This window comes from Mus caroli, chromosome 1, assembly GCF_900094665.2.
Source record: "Mus caroli chromosome 1, CAROLI_EIJ_v1.1, whole genome shotgun sequence".
Lineage (NCBI taxonomy): Eukaryota > Metazoa > Chordata > Mammalia > Rodentia > Muridae > Mus > Mus caroli.
In genome coordinates, this window is record NC_034570.1 from 62,090,466 (window position 1) to 62,111,578 (window position 21,113).

A 21,113-nucleotide genomic window follows, 5' to 3' on the forward strand; every position below is an offset into this window, starting at 1 on the left:
GAGCATAGATATTCAGGATTGATAGTTCCTCTTGGAGGATTTTACCTTTGATGAGTACGAAGTGCCCCTCCCTGTCTTGAAATTAATTTTATAATTATAAAATTTGGGCCTTATTATACTTATGTGTCTGCGTAGTTCCAAAATATAATTTGCTCTGTTCTATAAATATTTATAAGTAGTTTATCTGGTAAGTAACTCAAGGGAAGAGGAGAAGGATCTGCATGAAAGGCAAGGGCAAACAGCCTTCACTTTCCTCAGTCCTGTTTCTCATTCTTTGCTCTGGACAGCAGATGTTTTGTGGACATCTCCAGGTTAGACTGAGCTGTAGAGTTGTCTCCCATATCATTTCTTTCACTTATCATGAAAAACTGCTTCCAACACACTTCCTTCAATTATTATACTATTGTTAATCATTGGGTCTTTATATATAAATTTATAGAATGTGGAGAATATATGGTCACCGTTAAGTGGAATTTGTATTATAATGTTATTGTGAGGTTAATTTCTAAAATTGCTCTTAGCCAAAAGGCTGAAAAGTGATAGTGACCTTAATTTCTATGCAGAAATAATAGTTAAATCAAATCATCTTGTATTTTGTGATTTTTCTGTATAAACAGTAGAGTAGTGGGTTTCTTAGTAAGGTCTCTCTTTTCCACTACACTAGAATATAGCAAACCCTTTGAAAAGGTAATGTGGGGCTGTGACTGTTTCATTATGGGTAAATATATGTGCTGTACAAACAGGAAAACCTGAGCTTTGACCCTTACCACTTACATTCAAAAAGCTGGGTGTGACCATCCATGTCTGCAGTCCTCAGCATTCAGAAGCTATTTGTTGTGAAAAGCCCATGAGTACCTATGCGTTTTTATCGACTTCCATGTCTCTCTATTGCATCATAATAAGGTCTGGCATCAATTCTTGATAATCTTAGATATCAGGTCAGCACCAACCCAGCACCATGTGATTAGCTTTGGAATTCTTTTATACTGTCACCAAATACTGTATTTCCCATAGGAACACAGTTTTAGTTTCGAATCTGGTTTAAAATTCTTGTTAAAAAATCCCTGCTATAGAATATTGTTTCTATTAAGTGAGTTCATTGACATCTACAACCACTTGTGGGTTTGTTTTTCTATACTAATTATTTAGTAAGAGCTAAAAACTGTTGTGAATGTGCTGTTTAGTCAAGGAATAGAAAAGTGTGCACTGGCACATATTTACCCTGGCAGTAGTAATTGTTGCCAAAAATGTGATTCTGTGTTGGTGATCTCTACCAATGTGCAAACATATAAGCCAGTGACCACATAGAAATGCCACTTCTAAGAAGTAATACTATGGAAATTCATGCTTATATGAATGGACAAAACAGGTCAGGTTGAAAGAGCTCTAAAGAGTGGAGAATAAGTACACATGGTTAAAGAAAGCAGTAGGGAAATCAAGAGGAAATTTAATTGAGACAGAGGAAGACAGAGCATTATAGAGGGAGTCTGAGGAAGTGGACATAAATAATACTGACAAATTTTGAATAGACATAAGGAGATGTGTAGTGTGTGTGTGTGTGTGTGTGTGTGTGTGTGTGTGTATGTGTGTATGTGCATGTCTGTCTGTCTGTCATCTGTCTATGTGTATAGTTTTAATGAAATTATGCTTGTTTGGTTGATAATACGCCCCACAATAGCCTGTGTTACCTAACAAAATCCTTAGTGCCATGCATAAAAAAATCTCCCTCAGAATGGTTGGCTCAGAGTGCTTAAGAGCCTCCCCAAGTAATAAGGGATATTGAATAGCTCTTGGCTGTCTAACAGAACTTGAAAATGAAAATCTTATTGTTGAAGACATCACAAATTTCAACACAAGATCTGAAGGAATTGATCTCCCATTGTACATAAGGTATATGAATGACTGTCTCCCACATTATGTAGAGATGTTATGCAGGCTTCAAGAAAGAAAAGAAAAGAACTACACAACAGAAAAACCTCCAAACCAGGACAAGAACAAGCATGACAATAAATCCTTAAGGTACAATAGTGGCAGTTATATCTTAGGGGTAACCAACAGCTGTTTAGTTGAAGGTAAGTCATCATTAGGAAGGAATTCAAACCTGGTACTGGAATTCTAGCCAACAATTTCATCGACTGGTATGGTCGAGTGTACAAGAGACTCTACAGATGTCTTTTCCTAAAGTATAATTCCTGTGTTCTAAATTCTTATCATTTCACCAACATGTAATTGTAGCTCTCATTCATCAAAGATGCTTCTTTTTGCACCAGAGACCATTTTATATATCCACAACTGTAAAATGCAGACAATTGGCTGTGAATTTCACTTGATACTTTTACAATACAAGCACTGCTATGAAGACCCAGAGAATATTGTAAATGAGGGTGATTAACTTCTAAGAGTCAGAAGGTGAGGGCATAGTCTGTGAGGTAGTGTCATCTATGCATGATAGGAAAAGTGTACCCACAAAAATCTCAAAAATATGGTTGCCTATGTAAGACCCACATAATGTCAATGTCAGTAACACAAGTTGACATGCTATCATGGGTGGGGGAATTTTCATAGGACTCCAATCCTAGAGAGTTAAAGGTAATCTACAGATAGATTGACAGACTCTCCAAGGATAAACCCTCAAGGATTACCTATTTCCAAGTGATCAACCTCAAGGAAATTCATATATGAGCAACACTAAATGCATGCAAAGGCTATATAAATATGTTTTTGTGTGTGTTTATGTGTGTTTGTGTACATATAATGTATAAAACAATACTTAAAGAGAGGTCATGAATTCAAGGAGCTCTCAGGAACACACGGGCAGTAGGAGGAAAGTGAGTGCAGGGTAGAGATAATATAAGTGCAGGAATGATTTATGGAGTCCTGAAACCAGAACAAAACAATACACTCAAATCCCTACATCCAAGAAGCTGTAGATTCTTTAAAAAAGAAATTCATGTATTAGAAAGTGATAAATTCATAAAATTCATAGAGAATCAGAATATGAAGGACTTAACATATTATCCATTTTTAGATGATCTACCTTTGAATGTATAGATCAAACAGATGTTACAAGTGAAAAATAAAGTTAAATGTACACTATAGTTTGTATTGAATATGTTCTAAAACTTATAGTATTAATAACATGGTCCCGAACTCACAGTATCATTTGAAAACAGTGGACACTATAAAAAGTGAGGGCTGTGGGGACAGTTTCTAGTACTAGGAGGGTACTCCTCATGAGGATGATTTAACCATGACCTCTTTTTTTTTTATTAGATATTTTCTTCATTTACATTTCAAATGCTAGCCCTAAAATCGCCTATACCCTCCTCACCCTGCCCTGCTCCCCTACCCAACCACTCCTACTTCTTGGCCCTGCCATTCCCATGTACTGGGGCATATAAAGTTTGCTAGACCAAGGGGCCTCTCTTCCCAATGATGGCCGTCTAGACGATCTTCTGATACATATGCAGCTAGAGACACGAGCTCTCGGGTTACCGATTAGTTTATATTGTTGTTCCACCTATAGGGTTGCAGACCCCTTCAGCTCCTTGGGTATTTTCTCTAGCTCCTCCTTTGGGCGCCCTGTGTTCCATCCAATAGCTGACTGTGAGCATCCACTTCTGTGTTTGCCAGACACTGGCATAGTCTCACAAGAGACAGCTATATTAGGGTCTTTTCAGCAAAATCTTGCTGGCATATGGAATAGTGTCTGCATTTGGTGGCTGATTATGGGATGGACCCCCGCATGGAGCAGTCTCTGGATGGTCCATCCTTTTGTCTAGCTCCAAACTTTGTCTCTGCAACTCCTTCCATAGGCAATTTATTCCCTATTCTAGGGAGGAATGAAAGATCCACGGATTGGTCTTTCTTCTCGATTTTCTTGTGTTTTTGGAAATTGTATCTTGGGTATTCTAGGTTTCTGGGCTAATATTCACTTATGACCTCTTTCTGTATTTAACTACTCTTCAACATCTCATCAGATTTTCTCACCCAGATTCTCCATGCTGTGGATGCTAGCTGGCAACATGCCCATGGTTAACAGAACCAATCACTCCATGGCCAAAACATTCAAAGCTGCATGCCAGAATCAACTTTTATCCTTACAAATTTATCATTTTACAGATATGTCTTACAGTAAAAGAAAGCTAATGAACACATAGATAACATAATAAGCGGTTCTGAGTGAAAATGGGAAAGACATTTAGTCATGCATTTTTTATCTATAGAAATTATTTTCTGAATTTTATGGTGAATACCAATGGATGGCTGACAATTTTATGTGATTCTGTTTATATTTCTTCAATTTGAATATTAAAATATACATAATTTAATAAATTTAAAAATATTTTACCTTTGAGGGTTATTCTTTCTGTACACCTACCATTGCTGGCTTATGCTATCAAAATTGGCTTATGCTATAATAATTTATTTTATTATTTCTTTATTAAAACAATGTCATGAACTGAGATAAATGTGAACTCTTCAAAATTTTATCTAAAATGATGACATTGAACAATATTTGCCTGTTTTAAATTGTCAATATTTTTGTTTTCTATGATATCAAAATGTGCATTTCATGTTATCACCAACCTGTTCCTTATTTTTTTTAAATGTTGGCTTTTAATGCATGGCAGGAGTTTATCACTTGCATAGAGCTTTATTGTCAAATATAAGAGAAATTATTTATTCACAAGATTGATGAAATATCATGTATATTTTGAGTATAGTAAAAATTTAAGAATGCTAAAGGTATTGTATATGTGTTTAGGGCTGGGGATCTAGCCAAGGTTTCATGCATACACAGCAAAGACTCCAAGAACAATGCTCATTCCCAGCCCTTGACCTTTGCAGTGGCACTCTTTGTTTCCCATGTCTTGTCAATGATGACAGTTACTGCTCCTATTAGTTAAAGACTGAGTCAAGAACCTACTGTTTACAATAGTGTGCACATACTAACAAACACACACTGAAATTGAATGTTAAAAGGAAGCATAATCTAGGAGTAAGTTTGTTGGTAACCGTAGTGATAGTAAACACATTAGCCATGTAGCCTACAAGTGTGTGCCATATTCAGGGCTTTTAACAAACAGGTACAAGTTCCTTCTTGCAGTTTTATTTTTGTAATCCATGAATGACAATATAAATACTTGGAAAATTTAATTCAGTTCCACTGTATTTGAAATTGATTTAATATAAATTTTTATGCCTTTGAATCTCCTAATTTTACTGATACACAGACTTCAAAGTCAGAGAAAAATGTCATGACAAATGTGCAATGGAGGTCATTAAATGAGAAACCACAAAGAAATAAGAGAAGCAATTATGTACTGTTTCGTTTGAAAGCAATATATTAATAGCTTATTCTGATGGAAGCAAATGAAGCTCATTTCACACCGCAGGTGATCAGAATTGTGAGGAGATTCCATCATAAACTACTGATGTTTTCAAACCATATACTATTGCAAACTTACAGGTCTGGCAGTGATTTTCTGTGGGTCCCCAGCATCGGCCAGTGCAAGACTTATGGCATCTTCCACCTGCACAGAAGGAAGAAGAACGGGAAAGTTCAAGTTCACTATATCTTTTCACTCTTGTACCTTTTTAATGAAATACTCTTGTATAGGATGAGGCTTTTATGTTGTGATAGAATTGAAATATAAACCCCAAATATATTCATCTATGTGCCCAAATCTGAATGTCCTTTGTATCAGAAACTGAACCACAGTGTCCTGATACGTGAAATGGTCTTACATTTTACATGAAAAGGAAATAAATCAAGATGTCATCTTTTAAATAAGTAAATAGTAATATGCTTTCACTTTGATTATTGGGCATTGCTGTTTTATTAATCTATTCTACTTAAAATAGCTTCTAAAACTCACAACCACCACTAAAAATTAAGGAATAATAGTTTGAAGAAAGAAGCAGAGGTCTATGAGAACAAGAACATATAGTCAAGCGAATCATAAAGCATCAGGATTAGAGGCAAAATCAAGGTGATAAAAAGTGCAAAGTTTAAGGAAGCTTAATGTCAGCTGTTTAATATGTATGTCTAAGATGTTGTTGTCTCACTTTTCAGATGGAATTCTATAAGAATTAGGGTCAAAGTTTCATCTATATGTGTTTGCCTCAGTGGACATAGCTGTTCCACACAGAGATTTCCAGGAATACATAAAAGAGGCACATAAACTGAGGAAACCACGTGAAAGGACTTCCCTTGAAACTTATTTCTGAATTTCACTCCAAACCTCAGTGTAACACTGACTTCCCTTGAAAATTAAGCATCCATGAAAAGCTATTAAAGACTAAAGCCTTTATAAGATAGTTTTTTAAGAATCTTGTTAATTTTATATCATTAACTACAAATTTAACGTCTTTAACTAGGATAACTACATCTTAAAAATATTAGTTACACCAAATATGATAGTCCTCCCTTGAAGCACACTTCTAAAATCCTTAACAGAGAACTGTTACTACTTACCAGTTTTCCCTGTCTAATGAGAGTGGCCAGGAAATCTACAAAGATCAACAATTCTCACTGATAGACTACACCTGACAGATCCTTCCTTTGCCTGAAACTTAGACTACATGGGAGTCTATTTTTGGAAATGAAAAAGAACCATATCCAACCTCACATAATGTTTAGACTCTCAAGTCTAGTTATCTTTTGAAAAGTATGGGGATTCTTTTGGCAACAGAGTTTATTTAAAGCAAGCGTTGGTGAGATACAGCTACTGACATCATAAGTGTGTGGTAGTCTGTCATTCTGCCATCTGCCTGTTTGGGTCTAAACACATTACATTCTCACAATGCAAACTCATTCTTGCTTCCAGGAAAAGAATTCCATCTGGACCAAACAATATAATTTTAATCAGTGATAATGATTATTATTATTAAAAATTTACTGGAGTTCCTTTGTTGCAAATTAATAAACCTAAATAAATCTTATTTGGACCAGCAGAAATTAGAAAGGACTTTGAGTCAGAATAAGAAATGAAAAATTTTTTGAGGACAATTTTTTTATGAGAAAGTAGATGAAGCCTTTTAATGAATTCACTAAGGATTTTTTATATTGATTCATTAAGTGGATTGAAGATCCACTTTTAATTGAAGCTATCTAGAGTAGAGAATAATCTACCATTTAAACAATGACTTCTTTAATTGTGTTTGGAATAATAAAATATTTAACTTTTACTCTTCATAGATAGAATGTTACTCATTTAAAATATAAAAATTAAAGGGAAATAGAAAAAAATGACACCAAACATAATCAGAAACAGTCACTTTAGTATTCTATTTACTTCTGGTTGAGTTGAAAATTTTCTTTTGAAGTTTCAATTACTAACCTAAGATTTGTTTCCAAAATCAGTATGTTACATACATAAATATGGACATTGTTTATTTATATATTCAAAATACATTTAAACTTTTTTGGGGGGGTTGAGACAGGGTTTCTCTGTATAGCCCTGGCTGTCCTGGAACTCACTCTGTAGACCAGGCTGGCCTCGAACTCAGAAATCCACCTGCCTCTGCCTCCCAAGTGCTGGGATTAAAGGTGTGCACCACCACCGCCCCGCACATTTAAACGTTTAAGAGTGAAATGTCACTGAAAATAATGTCTGCAGTTTTTGTCATACAATCATTACATAGCTCTACTATTTTGAAACATGTTATATAGTATACACTCAAAGTGATGTTAATAATTTCATCTTGTTTACCTTCTCATTATGAAATGTCAATTGGTTGACTTCATGTATATATCAGTATTTATCAAAATCCTGTATAATTGTGGAAAGGATGCTACCACCAGCAGCTTCTCTGGGAATGCCTATCTTTAGCATCCTCAGTGCTCTTTGTAACAGCTAAGCTGCTGGTACCCACAGTTAAGACTGTGCCTGGACTGCATGTGCCAGCTACTATCACACTAGGGAGGTTTACTTACTTGAAGTCTGCTTTTACAGAGGGCCAGCCTCTCCTATCTTGAAGAGCTTTCCTATCATTGAAGAGCTTCTACTCTATCTGTCCAGAGAATACACTGCACTGTGGTTTTTAAAGGAAAGACCAACATTATTTTCACTACGTTATTGCAATGCAGTTAGTGTAATCATATGTGACCAGGATGCTGCAAGACTTCTTTTGGAAGTAACCATTTGCTATGTATTTATCCTCTATCTGATTTGATTCTTGTAGGTAACTCAAGTATATGAAGGTATATATAATTAAATGTTTTAAGTATGTGCAAAAGCCTCATATGGTGGTGCATATTTCCAGTTGATGTATAGGCAGTGGATTCTGGACACAAGTCTGGGCTACATGAAGCCTTGTATCAAAACACAACAATTACACCAGCACAAAACAAAAGCCCCAAATAAGAACAAAGCATCCGAATTGCATTTACTTCCACAATTTCTATTACATATAACCATCAAAGATATAATGTGGTAAAGGGTTTCTATAATAACCATGAGTTCAGCATGGTAAGAAATTAACCAATAAAACTGCTTTCCAGCTCCCCTTCTTTTCTCTATTCTTAAGAACTGCATATGAACCCTATTTTCTTATATATTAGGTACTGGATAAAGTATCAACTGTAAAAATATTGAATGAAAACAGACAGGACTATAATTTTATGAACTTCAAAATTAACTTAGGCGTGTTTTGAAATGGAAAGCTTTGATTCCCTGAGTTCAGAGGTTTCCCTCTGTATGTGTCAAAGAATAATTCAATACATTTTAATTTTTTATTACATATGCTTGTACTTTTCTTCCTAATAATTACATTATAAAGAGAAATAGGGTTATTTCAATATAGATTTTTTCAAACATGCTCTTTCATTTTTATTTCTATGTCTATTTTTATTGAAAATTGATTTTGTTCTCACATAATAAACACTAATTACTGTTTTGCTTCCCTCTAATTCTCTCAGTTCCTCTCCACCTCCCATTCCATATATATATATATATATATATATATATATATATATATATATAGAGAGAGAGAGAGAGAGAGAGAGAGAGAGAGTCCTGCAGAGCAAAAGGGATAAAATATATATAAATAAAATAAAATGAAAAATAACATAAAATTAAATAATAACAACAACAAACTCTGTCACAACTCCAGCTAAGAAACCTCCAAACTTGCTGCTGAGTTAACTTTCTGTTGACAGTATACTGATGGGCTTGTTAACTGTCTGTTGATGGTATACTGATGGGCTTGTTAACTGTCTGTTGATGGTATACTGATGGGCTTGTTAACTGTCTGTTGATGGTATACTGATGGGCTTGTTAACTGTCTGTTGATGGTATACTGATGGGCTTGTTAACTGTCTGTTGATGGTATACTGATGGGTTTCCAGTTTACCCTTAGTTCTTTCCCCAGTGAGACTCCCTTCAAGAGGACTAAATTTCCATTTGCAAGTGGTTATCAATTGTAGATAACTCCTGAGTTTGCAATAAGGCCTTTTGTCCACGTCTCCTTTCAGATCTATGACACAAACTGCTACAAGCATTTGCAGCCCCTACATATTGTGCCCCAGTCTCTGTGAGTTTAGATGTATGTCAATCCTGTTGGTTTAGAGGGCCTTGTTTTCATGGTGTCTGCTATCTCCTCAGGCTCTTACTTTCTCTGTTTTCTCAGGGTTTTTTGTTTGTTTGATGGGTTAGCTGTTTTGGTTTGGTTTGGTTTAAGAGGAGAAATTTGATGGAGAAAACCAATTTAGGAACCAGTCCTCTGAGGTTTCTCTCTCTATGCCCAATGTCTGTCTGTGGGTCTCTTTATTTGTTCCTATGTGTACTGCAGGAACAAGCTTCTTTGTTGGTAGCTAAGGACGGTACTGATCTTTAGCTCATGAAAATGTTATTAGGAGGCATTTACTGCATTATTTTAGTAGAGCTGTAATACTAGGGTGTACACTAGATCTCTGAGCTATTAAGTCTCTGATCCATGGTCGCCTGAGCGAGGTACAGTTGTGTATGGTTTCCAACTTGTGGAGTGGGTCTTAAGGACTGTCAGATATTGGCTCATACAAGGTTTGTTTCACAATGCACTATCGTATCATGCTGTCAGGACACCATTGCTTTTTTTGTTTTGTTTCGTTTTGTTTTAATTTTTATTACATATTTCCTTCATTTACATTTCAAATGCTATCCCAAAAGTCCCCTATTGCCATTCCCCCTCCCCCCACCATGCTCCCTACCCACTCACTCCCACTTCTTGGCTCTGGAGTTCCCCTGTAGGGGGGCATATAAAGTTTTCTAGACCAAGGGGCCTCTCTTCCCAGTGGTGGCCGACTAGGCCATCTTCTGCTACATATGCAGCTAGAGACACGAGCTCTACGGGTACTGGTTAGTTCATATTGTTGTTCCACCTATAGGGTTGCAGACCCCTTTAGCTCCTTGGGTACTTTCTCTAGCTCCTCCATTGTGGGCCTTGTGTTCCATCCTATAGATGATTGTGAGCACTGGCATAGCCTCCATGAGACAGCTACACCATTGTTAATGAAACCTTTTATAACAGTTCCACTAATGATGGTTTTAGAGCCTAGAAGAGGACCCAGACACACTGAGAAATCTTATGCAGTATCTGGTGAAATGAGAAAATGCTATGTGTACACCATGTTGATCCTTCATCACAACGTCTATAAGGAGACAGATCGCTAGGAATTTTTGGTGAGAAGAGGGGAAGCCTCTCTAAGTGATCCCTGTTTGTCTCTCAAAGAAACACCCAACTCCACTATCTTACTTGAAACACAATTCCTTCATTCTATTCCCGAGTACAAGAATTTTCCACAGTCCTGAAGTCTGATGCAATAAAGAGCCAAAAGTCATATTGATTCCTAGTACTTTATTAAGATCTAGTTTTACAAACTAGTCCAAGGAGTATAGTGTTTAAATGAGTTCTTTAAAGAGAAAACTATGTGAGATCCTAGAATGAATAAAGAGGAAAATTATATGAATTTACCACTGCTTTCAAAGCCTATCATTATCCATCTCAAGCATACATGGTTGTTCACCACAATTTAGTTTAATAATTTTATTTTTGTGATGAAGCAAAGTTTTATTTACTGCCTTTATCGAAAACAGATTTCCTTCTCACATAATGTATCTGATGACAGTTTCCCCTCCCTCTACTCATCTTCTCCACTTCTCTGACAGATCCACCTGCCTCTGTCTTATTAGAAAACAAAGTGGGTCATAACGGACAATAAAATAATATATATTAGATAAAACAAACATGACACATGAGAATAGGATAGAAAAATAAATTGAAGAAGAGCCCAAAAGAAGGCACATGAAATGAAAACCCAGTTGTTCTCAAACACAAGAATCCTATAAAAGTCCTAAACACTAAAGTGCAAGCAACAATAGGCACACAAAGGACAAAGGACCTCTGGTATAAGAAGAGAATATATATATATATATATATATATATATATATATATATATATAATGCTGGTCCAGTGTGTACTGCCTCAAACTCTGTGAGTTCATGTGTGCATCAATCCTGTTGATTTATAGGGTATTGCTTCCTCGATGTCCTCCATCTCCTCTGGTACTTATATCCTTTTTGCCTCCTCTTTCATATATTCTCCAAGCTCTGAATGGTGGAACTGATGGAGAAATCTAATTTAAGTCTAAGATTTTACTCTCTGCATATTGTCTGCTTGTGGGTCATTGTATTTGTTACCATCTGATGCAGGATGAAGATTCTCTGCTGATAGCTGAGCAATCTATGAGTATAGAAGAATGTGAAAATTCTTCTAAAGTTGTATAATAAATATGCCATTATTATACACACACATACACAAACACAAATCTGATGTTTTTAAAATAGTTTAGTGATAGCAAATATTTAAATTAATATCTTCTGTCATTTTAGTCAGCCAAAGATATGAAATAATAAAAATTTCAAAACACTTTTATTTCATGTGTGTGTACATGCATGTGTGTGTATTAAAATAAACTATCCTACACCAGGATTATTTTAATTCACACATAATCTATTTGCTTTGATGATGCACGATTTATCATGGAAGATAGCAAAAGTGACTAAGGATTTTCATCTTTTATACTGGTCCAGCAGATGCTATTAGAAATGTAGCTTTCATGTGTTCTTTAGGTAACTAGAGCCCTTGAACATCTTTTATGCTTTAAGAGTCATAAATTCATGCTATGAGTTTTGCCTGTTGTGTGAGTGCCTGGCAGGAGAGATGGGATTCAATATCTACCCCATAATGTTCTCTGCAAGTAATACAGCTAGACACCTGACGAGTCACAAAATATGAAGCCACTGGCAGGCATAAAGGATTATGTCCTCAAACTGCCTTTAGCTAGCGGCAATGCAGGCACATCCTCAGATTGTTTCCTAGTCCTTTAGAAAACTAGAAACCTTGACCTCTTAAAAATACTTTTACTGTGGAAAGAACTAAAGAAAAATTATACGATTCAAAACATGAAAGAAGAAACTTCATTGAAAGTCTATGTTGAACCAGTCTCTATTATTGTTGTAGGAAAGATGAACAAGTCAACCCCCAGCTTAAAGGGGATCTCAGTATCCTAAAAGCAGCAGAGAAAATGGCATGGCTATTATAGCTTCAGTGCTTGTTATTAATAAAACATATATGATAGAGAGAATTTGGAAATTCAGAGAATGTGCTTCCTGAGTTTTGTTCCAATGCCTTGTTTCTCCAGTGCTGAAGGAAAAGGAATGAGATATTCATACTCACTAAGTTATTCAATTCATTTTCAGCATTCTGAACCAACTCTGCTTAGGGGAGCAAAAATGTAGGGTATATTGAGATTATTTTACATGAGGATTAGAACTGTGGTGTGAGGTTATATCATGTTAATATCTACCTCTAAACACCTGGGCTTGACTTAGCCAAAGAATTCATGGATTTGGATTTAGTCTTGGAGAGATTGAAATGATATAGTTCGTCCTCAATTGGTTTTTGATTATAGTTTCATAAAGTCAGGGCATAGCCTTAGCAACAACCTGTGTGAGATGTTTATTTCATTGAGGCTCAAGGCACTGAAAACCATGTTTACACAAAACAGTCTACAGATTCACATACTGCTGGTTCTGAAGCGACAGAGTGCAATATATGTTTGTGGCTGGGCATGTATCTCTATGCACTATTAGCATCGTGGCCACATTTTTTTTTTACTAATATTCTAGTTTTTAAGTGTGGTCAGATGCTGGATTTCTATTCCTTCAACTTTATACATGGTAAAATAAAAATCTAGCAGTCTGTCTTACATTCCTGTGTTGTCTTTCTGATTTATAGAATATTTCAATATTTTTCTTTACCCCTATAGAAGTAAAATCGACATATATTCTTCAAATTTAAATACACAGGAGATCCTAATGAGTGGTAAAATCACAATGTGTTCCAGAAACTTGTATGAATTAATTATGTTTCTATTATTTGAAGTTGCCTCATTTTATGATTTGAGTGTCTTCTATTCACTCATATGAGAACACTTTGATATATATTGATTATTTATTTCAACATTATGTGTTATGAAAATTGATTGTATTTTTTCTTTCTATTTTTATCTCATTTTATTGTATTTTATCAATCATTTAATAATTTCCTGCATGTATTTTGATTATAATAACTCACTACTCTGTTTCCTAATGTTTGTTGATTTTGTAGATCTTCCCATTTTAAGCCATAGCCTCTAATTTTTATATAATTCTTATATAATTTACAGTGTCCAATCTTGTCTCCCATATACCAACAGGTATAGGAATCCACACTCACTTTGGTTGGCTGGTCAGCAATCACAATCTAAAAGAAAACTCATTCTCCACTAAAAGCAGGCAACTGTCACTCAACAGTTCATCAGCTATGAGTGAGTCTTATGATTTACTCCACCTCAGTGTATTCGAAAATAACCACACTTGCTATGGCTTCATAAGTATAGAGTTTCTGGCATATTCAGAAGTTAGATGCATCCTGGTTTTCCCTGATCTTTGGCTCTTACAGTTTTTATGAACTTGATTTCAGGATGCTCCCTGAGCTTTGGAAGTGAAGAGGAAATTATACATATATAGGTACATACGTACATACATACATACGCATACACACACACACACACACTCACATGGCTGAACATTTCACAGATACTTATGCACTTATTATCATCTGCCTTATGATGGGTCATTGAATTATGTGAAATTGAATTTCTCCTTCCAATTCCTATCATGCCTCTTAAATTGAAAGTTAATTATTAAATAAAAATTTTATCTTTCATACATTCCTATAATCAAAATGTGTTAGGTGATTATACCTACTTGGTATAGAAAAAAATAAGAATTCAAAAAAAAAAAAAAACCAACCAAAAATCCCCACAAATGCTCAGAGTTCATTTCATGTCACAGTAAATTAAATAATGAGTTATTCAACTGAAATACTTTAAGTAAAACATTTCTAAAAGAGATATTCAATGTCAATGTTGTTAAACTAGACTTTTTTAAAGAAAAAACTAGATAAATTTATATTCTTTAGTCAATGAATTAGAATATCATTTATTCTCATATGATGAAGATAGATTTCAAATAGAAGTATAAAACCTATCATACTTAGTCTGCAGTTCTATGCATTCCTTCTTCAGGGATTCAATACCTGACTTCCAGTCAATGGCTACCACTGTACACCATTTCTCTTTAGAACAGCAGCAGGGAGGGGAATCTATTGGAAGAACTAATTTTCATCAAGTCAATGTGGCACAAACTTTGAAGGTGTTTGTGATTTTCCATTTTGCTTAAGTGCCTCCTGCAAATAGAAATATGTCTGGGAGAGGAATGGCAATGATAGGAATTCAAGGTACATATGGAAGTCAGGACAGAGTAACTTAGTAAGTTACCACAATGCTACCTTTCAGATCTTACACTTGGATTAAGATGGTAACTTAATTGTTGGCCTAACTTATACCCTGACCTACTTATGATCTGTAGTCAGTATAGACATTGTAATCTCCATCAGACCATGAATCACCAGCTGGCCTTCTACCTCTGAAAATAAAAGCAATGGTCCTTACTTGGGTATTCAATATCCTACAATACTCAGCACTCTCCTCCATGCCACCACGGTCCTACCTACTGCTTTTCTCCATGGCATGGTCCTTTCATGGGCATCTCCTACTAGTTTTATTCAAGTCTTTATGGTTGGATGTCTAAGTCTTCAATTATATGTAATGTAATTCAGTTATGTTACATATAATTCAGTTACCTATTTTACTTTATGTTTTTTTTCTGGTAATGTAGGAGATTAATATACATCACTAATTAAAATGAGCACTAAGAAAATAATACTAATTTATAGGCATATTTTCAGAAGATTTTGAGTTTGTAAAGCAATGCTTTGGACGTCAGAAAGAACTTGAGCATGTCTTTCAACATCTCCTCCTTGAAAGAACTAAATGGGATCTGGAACAGTTGTATAGATTTCTGGATGAGTGGCACATATATCAGAAAGCTTGATGAAAGGATTGATGCACTGGCTGGCTTGAACTGATGGGCTGGTGCCTGCAATGTGCCAAAGGTCTCTGAACACATCTATCATATTTGACCTTTTAATCACCAAGGAAGGTGGATTAAAAATTTGAAATATGCTTTCTTGTGTGCATAAATGGCACAGCCCTAGAAGAGTAACAAATCCCTAATGGTGGTAAACCATTCAGATTTCACAAGAATTTGGTAGATAAAACAATGAATCCAAATGAACAGTATCACACTGAATGGCAAATATAGTTCTAAACAAATATAGTTCTAAACCAGTATTCCACATAAGCACATATACAATCAAATACAAAATCCACTTGCAATGAGAAGTGCCAACATTTCGATTTTCACCTATCATTTGCTGTGTTATTTCACAGACAGGTTAATTAACCTCTCCTACTGTGCTTCACCCTTACTCTGCATATCACAGTTTGTTTTTTTTTAAATAAGCACAGATGTTTACATCAGGCTGATGCTATTGTTGATAGTATCAGCACCTCAAACTCCACCACTTCAAAAATGTTACCGTGCATGGAACACTCTCTGTATTCTACATCACAGACAGTTTAGCACATAATCCCCTCAGGTTTGTCCAAATTACAACGTAAATAATATTGTTTGATTTTCAACTTTACAGGGGAGAAACTAGAAAACAATCTTTGTGATGCCAGAAGTATTTCTTTTATTACAGATCAGCTTTTCGGACACTCAGCATGTGGTCAAAATTTAAGGGGAAGTTTGCCTGTTTTGAAATTTCTAATTGGCAATTGCTTTGATTCTATTATGTGTTATTCTATCACTTCCACAATTAGGGAAGTTAAAATATCGTTGAAGACATAACTAGTTTACAGAATTGTCATCTAGTCTTCTACATGTCATTCATTCTTCCAGTGTGAAACACTTAAAGAAGTAAGTGCTGATAAAACATAAGGAGAAAATAAAGACAGAAGAAAAGACACAAGCTTTAATTAAGTGGTGGTAAAAAGGGAAGATGTACGTATTGGAATCAGGTTTGTCTGCCTCTAACTCATACTATTTCCTATTGTTTGGATACTGAGCAAGGACCTGCTTAACAGTTTATTTAAAACAAAAACAAGAACAAAACAAAACAAACAAACAAACAAACAAAACCTGTGCAAGACAGGTGGTAATACCTGCTTCACAGATATGTTAGATATAATGAAGGGCAACAACATTTTTTAAATATTTGACATCAATGTTAGTTCCCCCAAATTATCACATTGTTAAAGAGTATTAAAGAAGATAGAGTGAAAAATTTGCATACAGATGAAATCCTTTATGATTGGCTGGAAGTGATGAGTTGTGTGACAAAGATCAAACTGTAAGGAAGGAGTGCTTTGTCAGAGCTGGCCTGTACATACAAGATTTCACTACATTTTGAATAAAGTGTGAAGTCCAGAGTCTAGGCAAGACTCTTTCTTAAATCATGAATCAAGAGAAATACTCCAGATCCTGGAACTCAACAGTCTTCTGTATTTCAGAACAATTACACTGAGAATGGAAAGGAGCCAGAGGCTATGCCTACTTCCAAAGAGGGAGACATAAACCCACACATTGGAGAAATGTTTGCGTGAGTGTGAAAGATATGGTATCACTGATAGTACAGTCAAGGCCCAAAGGATGCTCTATCTTTGTTAGGTTGCTAGTTAACAGTTTGAGATCCCTAAAGAACTAAAACTTCTCAGGAGCTTAGTACATAAATAGAGTTGCATTTGACAGACTTGTTATTAAACCCCATATTCCAGTACATCCCATGGGATCCAAAGCACTGCCTGTATGGACATTTGTTAAATCTTTCTCTGAAGTCTTTCTCATACCATTTCTCCATCCCTAGCTGTCTTTTCCTATAAGAAAGTCACCTTTTGTTCTTTCTCCCTACTGATTGGTGGAATCAGCAATTCCAAATTAGTTTTGACTAATTTGAAATTAACTAACTGAAAGAATCAACTCTCTGATCTAAGAATTCTCTTCCCACCGTTTTAGTAATTACTCATGAATATGTACTGTTATACCTTAGTAATTGTGTGTACATGCACATGCAGGTACATGTGTGTGTCCATGAGTGTGCACATATGTCTGTATGTGCACGAGACTACGTTTCGATTCAGTGAGAAAAGACATCAGTTATATATAAAATGTGTAAGGTAAGAATTTATGAGAATTTCTCTATTTATAATGACTTTCATGAAAAGTAGTCAGTTCTTAAAGATCAATGTAGACTGGTTCTCCTTCATCATGGACATGAGCAGGTACCTGTGGGACAGATGTGCGATATTGTGCATCAGTAGCCTCTGTTTTCACCTGGCTCCAAGAACAGCTCTTGCTTTTCTATGGATTAATATGATCTGGGTATTATCATAGGATAATGAAGATAGACAAAATTATTCTAAGTTCCATAAGGGAAGAAACCATTTCTTCACTATCATTTCTAACACTGCTAAAACCACAGTGGCATACCTACATTGAATAAACCAGCATCTCCTTTACTAAGAGAGTGATATTTTCACAGCACGGAACCACATGGCTTCTTCAACCCTGAAAGACTTCAATTCTAAAATGCCTTATAAGGCCTGTGGTTTGAGGCTTTATAATTATGATGTGGGTCATTAATCTTGTAGCCTCCCTTTTTTATTATCTCTGAGATTGAGACGGAGTTTTTGTTACAGATTGCTAGCCTGTAGCAGTCAGTTGGGGAGATGAGACATCCCTGAGACAGATAACAAAGAAAAATGAGTAGCAAATTGGAACAGATTAGGTAGTTCCATGGCACTATATTAAACAAGCCCTTCTGAGGACAGATGTCACACCCTTCATGATACATCCTTCTAGTTTTCTATCATCCCCAAGACTTAGATGTTAAGAGACTGTGTTGTATGTGTCGTGTGTGTGTGTGTGTGTGTGTGTGTCCGTCTCCCTCTCTCTGTTCCTGTCTTGCTCTCATTAACTCTTTATGCCCAAGTCCTCACACTTAAAGTACAAACAGCCCATAGTTAGTTAATGAACACATCTCATTTCTAAAAGGCTACTGCAAGCCTGAGGAATGAAAATGTGATTTTAAAATTGATGGAGGTTAAAAGAAAGTGAACCAGGGATAATTATAATAACTAATAAACCTAAAATGTCTTCATCTGGTATGTTTTTATTAAATCACCTTTGAAGTTCATATACGAAAAGTTCATATACATATGAAACCCAGGGATAATGTATTAATAATACATTACAAATCTGATTCCACCAACAAGTTATTTCAGTGGCATTTCTTCGTGCTGTAATGCTAGATAGACCTAGAAATTGAGTTATTGTTTATAGAAAAAAACAAGTGATTATTTCTCAAGCTGACTATATAACTATAGCATCCTATTACAGATTATTCAAACACAGAACAATATGAAACAAATTGCCTGAAATTAGGTTCAAATTTTTGTTTTACAAATGGGAACTTTAGCTCTGTGATTATTTGAAAGATAAATATCATAATCATCATCAGATAATTTGGGGAGGAATAAGTCGAAGCATGGATGGCTTTTCTTTTCAGTCTGTAATATAAAAGCATGACTCCAGGTATTGTAGTCCTCATGAAAACCTCCTAAGGAAAAAACTACTGCAGATTGCCATGATTAGGCCAGGGAAGTTTAATAACTTTTATCAAACAAGAAGAGATATGTGTAAGAGTCAACCCAAGGATATATGCTCCAAGACCAAACACTCAGCCAAGATAATCAAGTATTTAATTAGTGCTACAGCCAAGAAGAGAACCATACTTTACATAAAGGAGAAGTGAGTGTCCCAAAGACATTGAAATGTACATAGAAAAACAAGCTTTATCTAACATAATACCTGGTTTATGGTGGGATTTGTGTACTGACATTTAGTGGATTTTATTAGGCAGAGAAACTATCAGCTATGACCTAACAAAGACAATTATTCAGTCACTTAAAAGATAAACTAGAGCTAAAAAAAAAAAAAAAGTCTGGGAAGCTTTGTGAAAGTCTGTGATATTTGTGATGAATGANAAAAAAAAAAAAAAACATAAACAACCAGAAACAAAGAAGCCCCATGTGAATGTCGAGAACATTAGAAATGTGTCCTTCCTCATATAGCTGTCTCTTGTGAGACTATGTTGGGGCCTAGCAAACACAGAAGTGGATGCTCACAGTCAGCTATTGGATGGATCACAGGGCCCCTAATGGAGGAGCTAGAGAAAGTACCCAGGAGCTAAAGGGATCTGCAACCCTATAGGTGGAACAACAATATGAACTAACCAGTACCCCGGANCTCTTGACTCTAGCTGCATATGTATCAAAAGATGGCCTAGTCGGCCATCACTGGAAAGAGAGGCCCATTGGACACACAAACTTTATATGCCCCAGTACAGGGGAATGCCAGGGCCAAAAAGTGGGAGTGGGTGGGTAGGGGAGTGGGGAGAGGGTATGGGGGACTTTTGGGATAGCGTTGGAAATGTAAATGAGGAAAATACCTAATAAAAATATATATTAAAAAAAAAGAAATGTGTCCTTGTTTTGAAACCATTCTCTGTCCCAAAATGTACATGTGTATTTCGTTATAGATTTATTTAACTGATTTTATTTCATAAAAATGAAATAAACTGAATGATTATCCATTAATATTAATATTTCCCACTGAACAGAAGTAGGCAGATCCCTGTTGTCCACTATAGAAATCTTTACACATTGTTTGAATGCTATTACAAATAAATGGCAATATTTCCAATGAGCTATTTGAGATTTAATGAAATTGAGAACTGCAAATGAGATGGTTGTTAGTGTTTATTGATGTAGTTTTCCTTATAAAGACATTTTTTTTAACCTCTGGAAAACACACACTGTCATGTATTTAGATGCCTACTTTATTGTTATATACTACTTCATTTACAGACTTCAAATTAATTCTAGAAACCACAAAGTAGATGGCAATGCCTTAAAAATATGTGTGTTCTTAGGACCAAGGGTCTCTTCCATCCTTGTCAAGGGGTGGAGGGTGGGGGTACTTTCTATCCTTTCACACAACACTCAAGTTGATTCTATAGGAAATGTTTTTGAACAAAATCCTAGATTAAAAATCTTTGTTTAATAAAGCATGAAGAAGCAGGAAAATAAGAATGGCTGACTGGAGGACCTACTTCTGAGGTAGTTTTTCTTTTGTGCTTTTTTATTCATTCCTGTTATTCCTTTTATATATTTCCTTTACTTGTATTCTAAATAGAACTTTAAGAGAAATGTCACTGCATAATTTCCTCTCCACTTTTTTCTTCACTACTTAAAAGAGCACCTTCAATTGGCAAGAGAATCACCCCTAAATAAAACATAATTTGTTCTTTCCAGGCAGGAGAATTAAATAAGTGCCTCACAGAGCTACCAACAACAATTTAGGTTCAAAAGCTCCTTTAGTGGGTTAGCAGCTTGCTCTCCTGATTCAGCTGCATCCACATCCCTGAAGAGATAGGACAGTCCCTGTCACTACTCTCTAAGGTAGCGAGGAGGCTCCCTTCCATCTCTGCTGAAAATACTGGGAAGGAAGTAGTTTAGAAAGAGGAGAGAGGGAGAGAGAGAGAGAGAGAGAGAGAG

The 21,113-nt window shown here is 35.6% G+C and overlaps 1 protein-coding gene and 1 non-coding gene across 7 annotated transcripts in view; both read right to left on the bottom strand.

The window, feature by feature from the left end:
• The window catches only part of Erbb4 (erb-b2 receptor tyrosine kinase 4), a 1,013,423-nt gene that overhangs the window by 312,938 nt on the left and 679,372 nt on the right, over positions 1 to 21,113 (bottom strand). For all 6 annotated transcript variants that reach the window (XM_021186126.2, XM_021185960.2, XM_021186207.2 and 3 more), the window contains exon 5: positions 5,472 to 5,537. In XM_021186126.2, the coding sequence (XP_021041785.1) occupies positions 5,472 to 5,537 (66 nt within the window). The remainder of the gene's footprint in view (positions 1 to 5,471; positions 5,538 to 21,113) is intronic.
• LOC115032532 lies at positions 20,427 to 20,558 on the bottom strand. The gene has a single exon (XR_003838187.1). It is a non-coding gene; the product is annotated as a U6atac minor spliceosomal RNA (small nuclear RNA).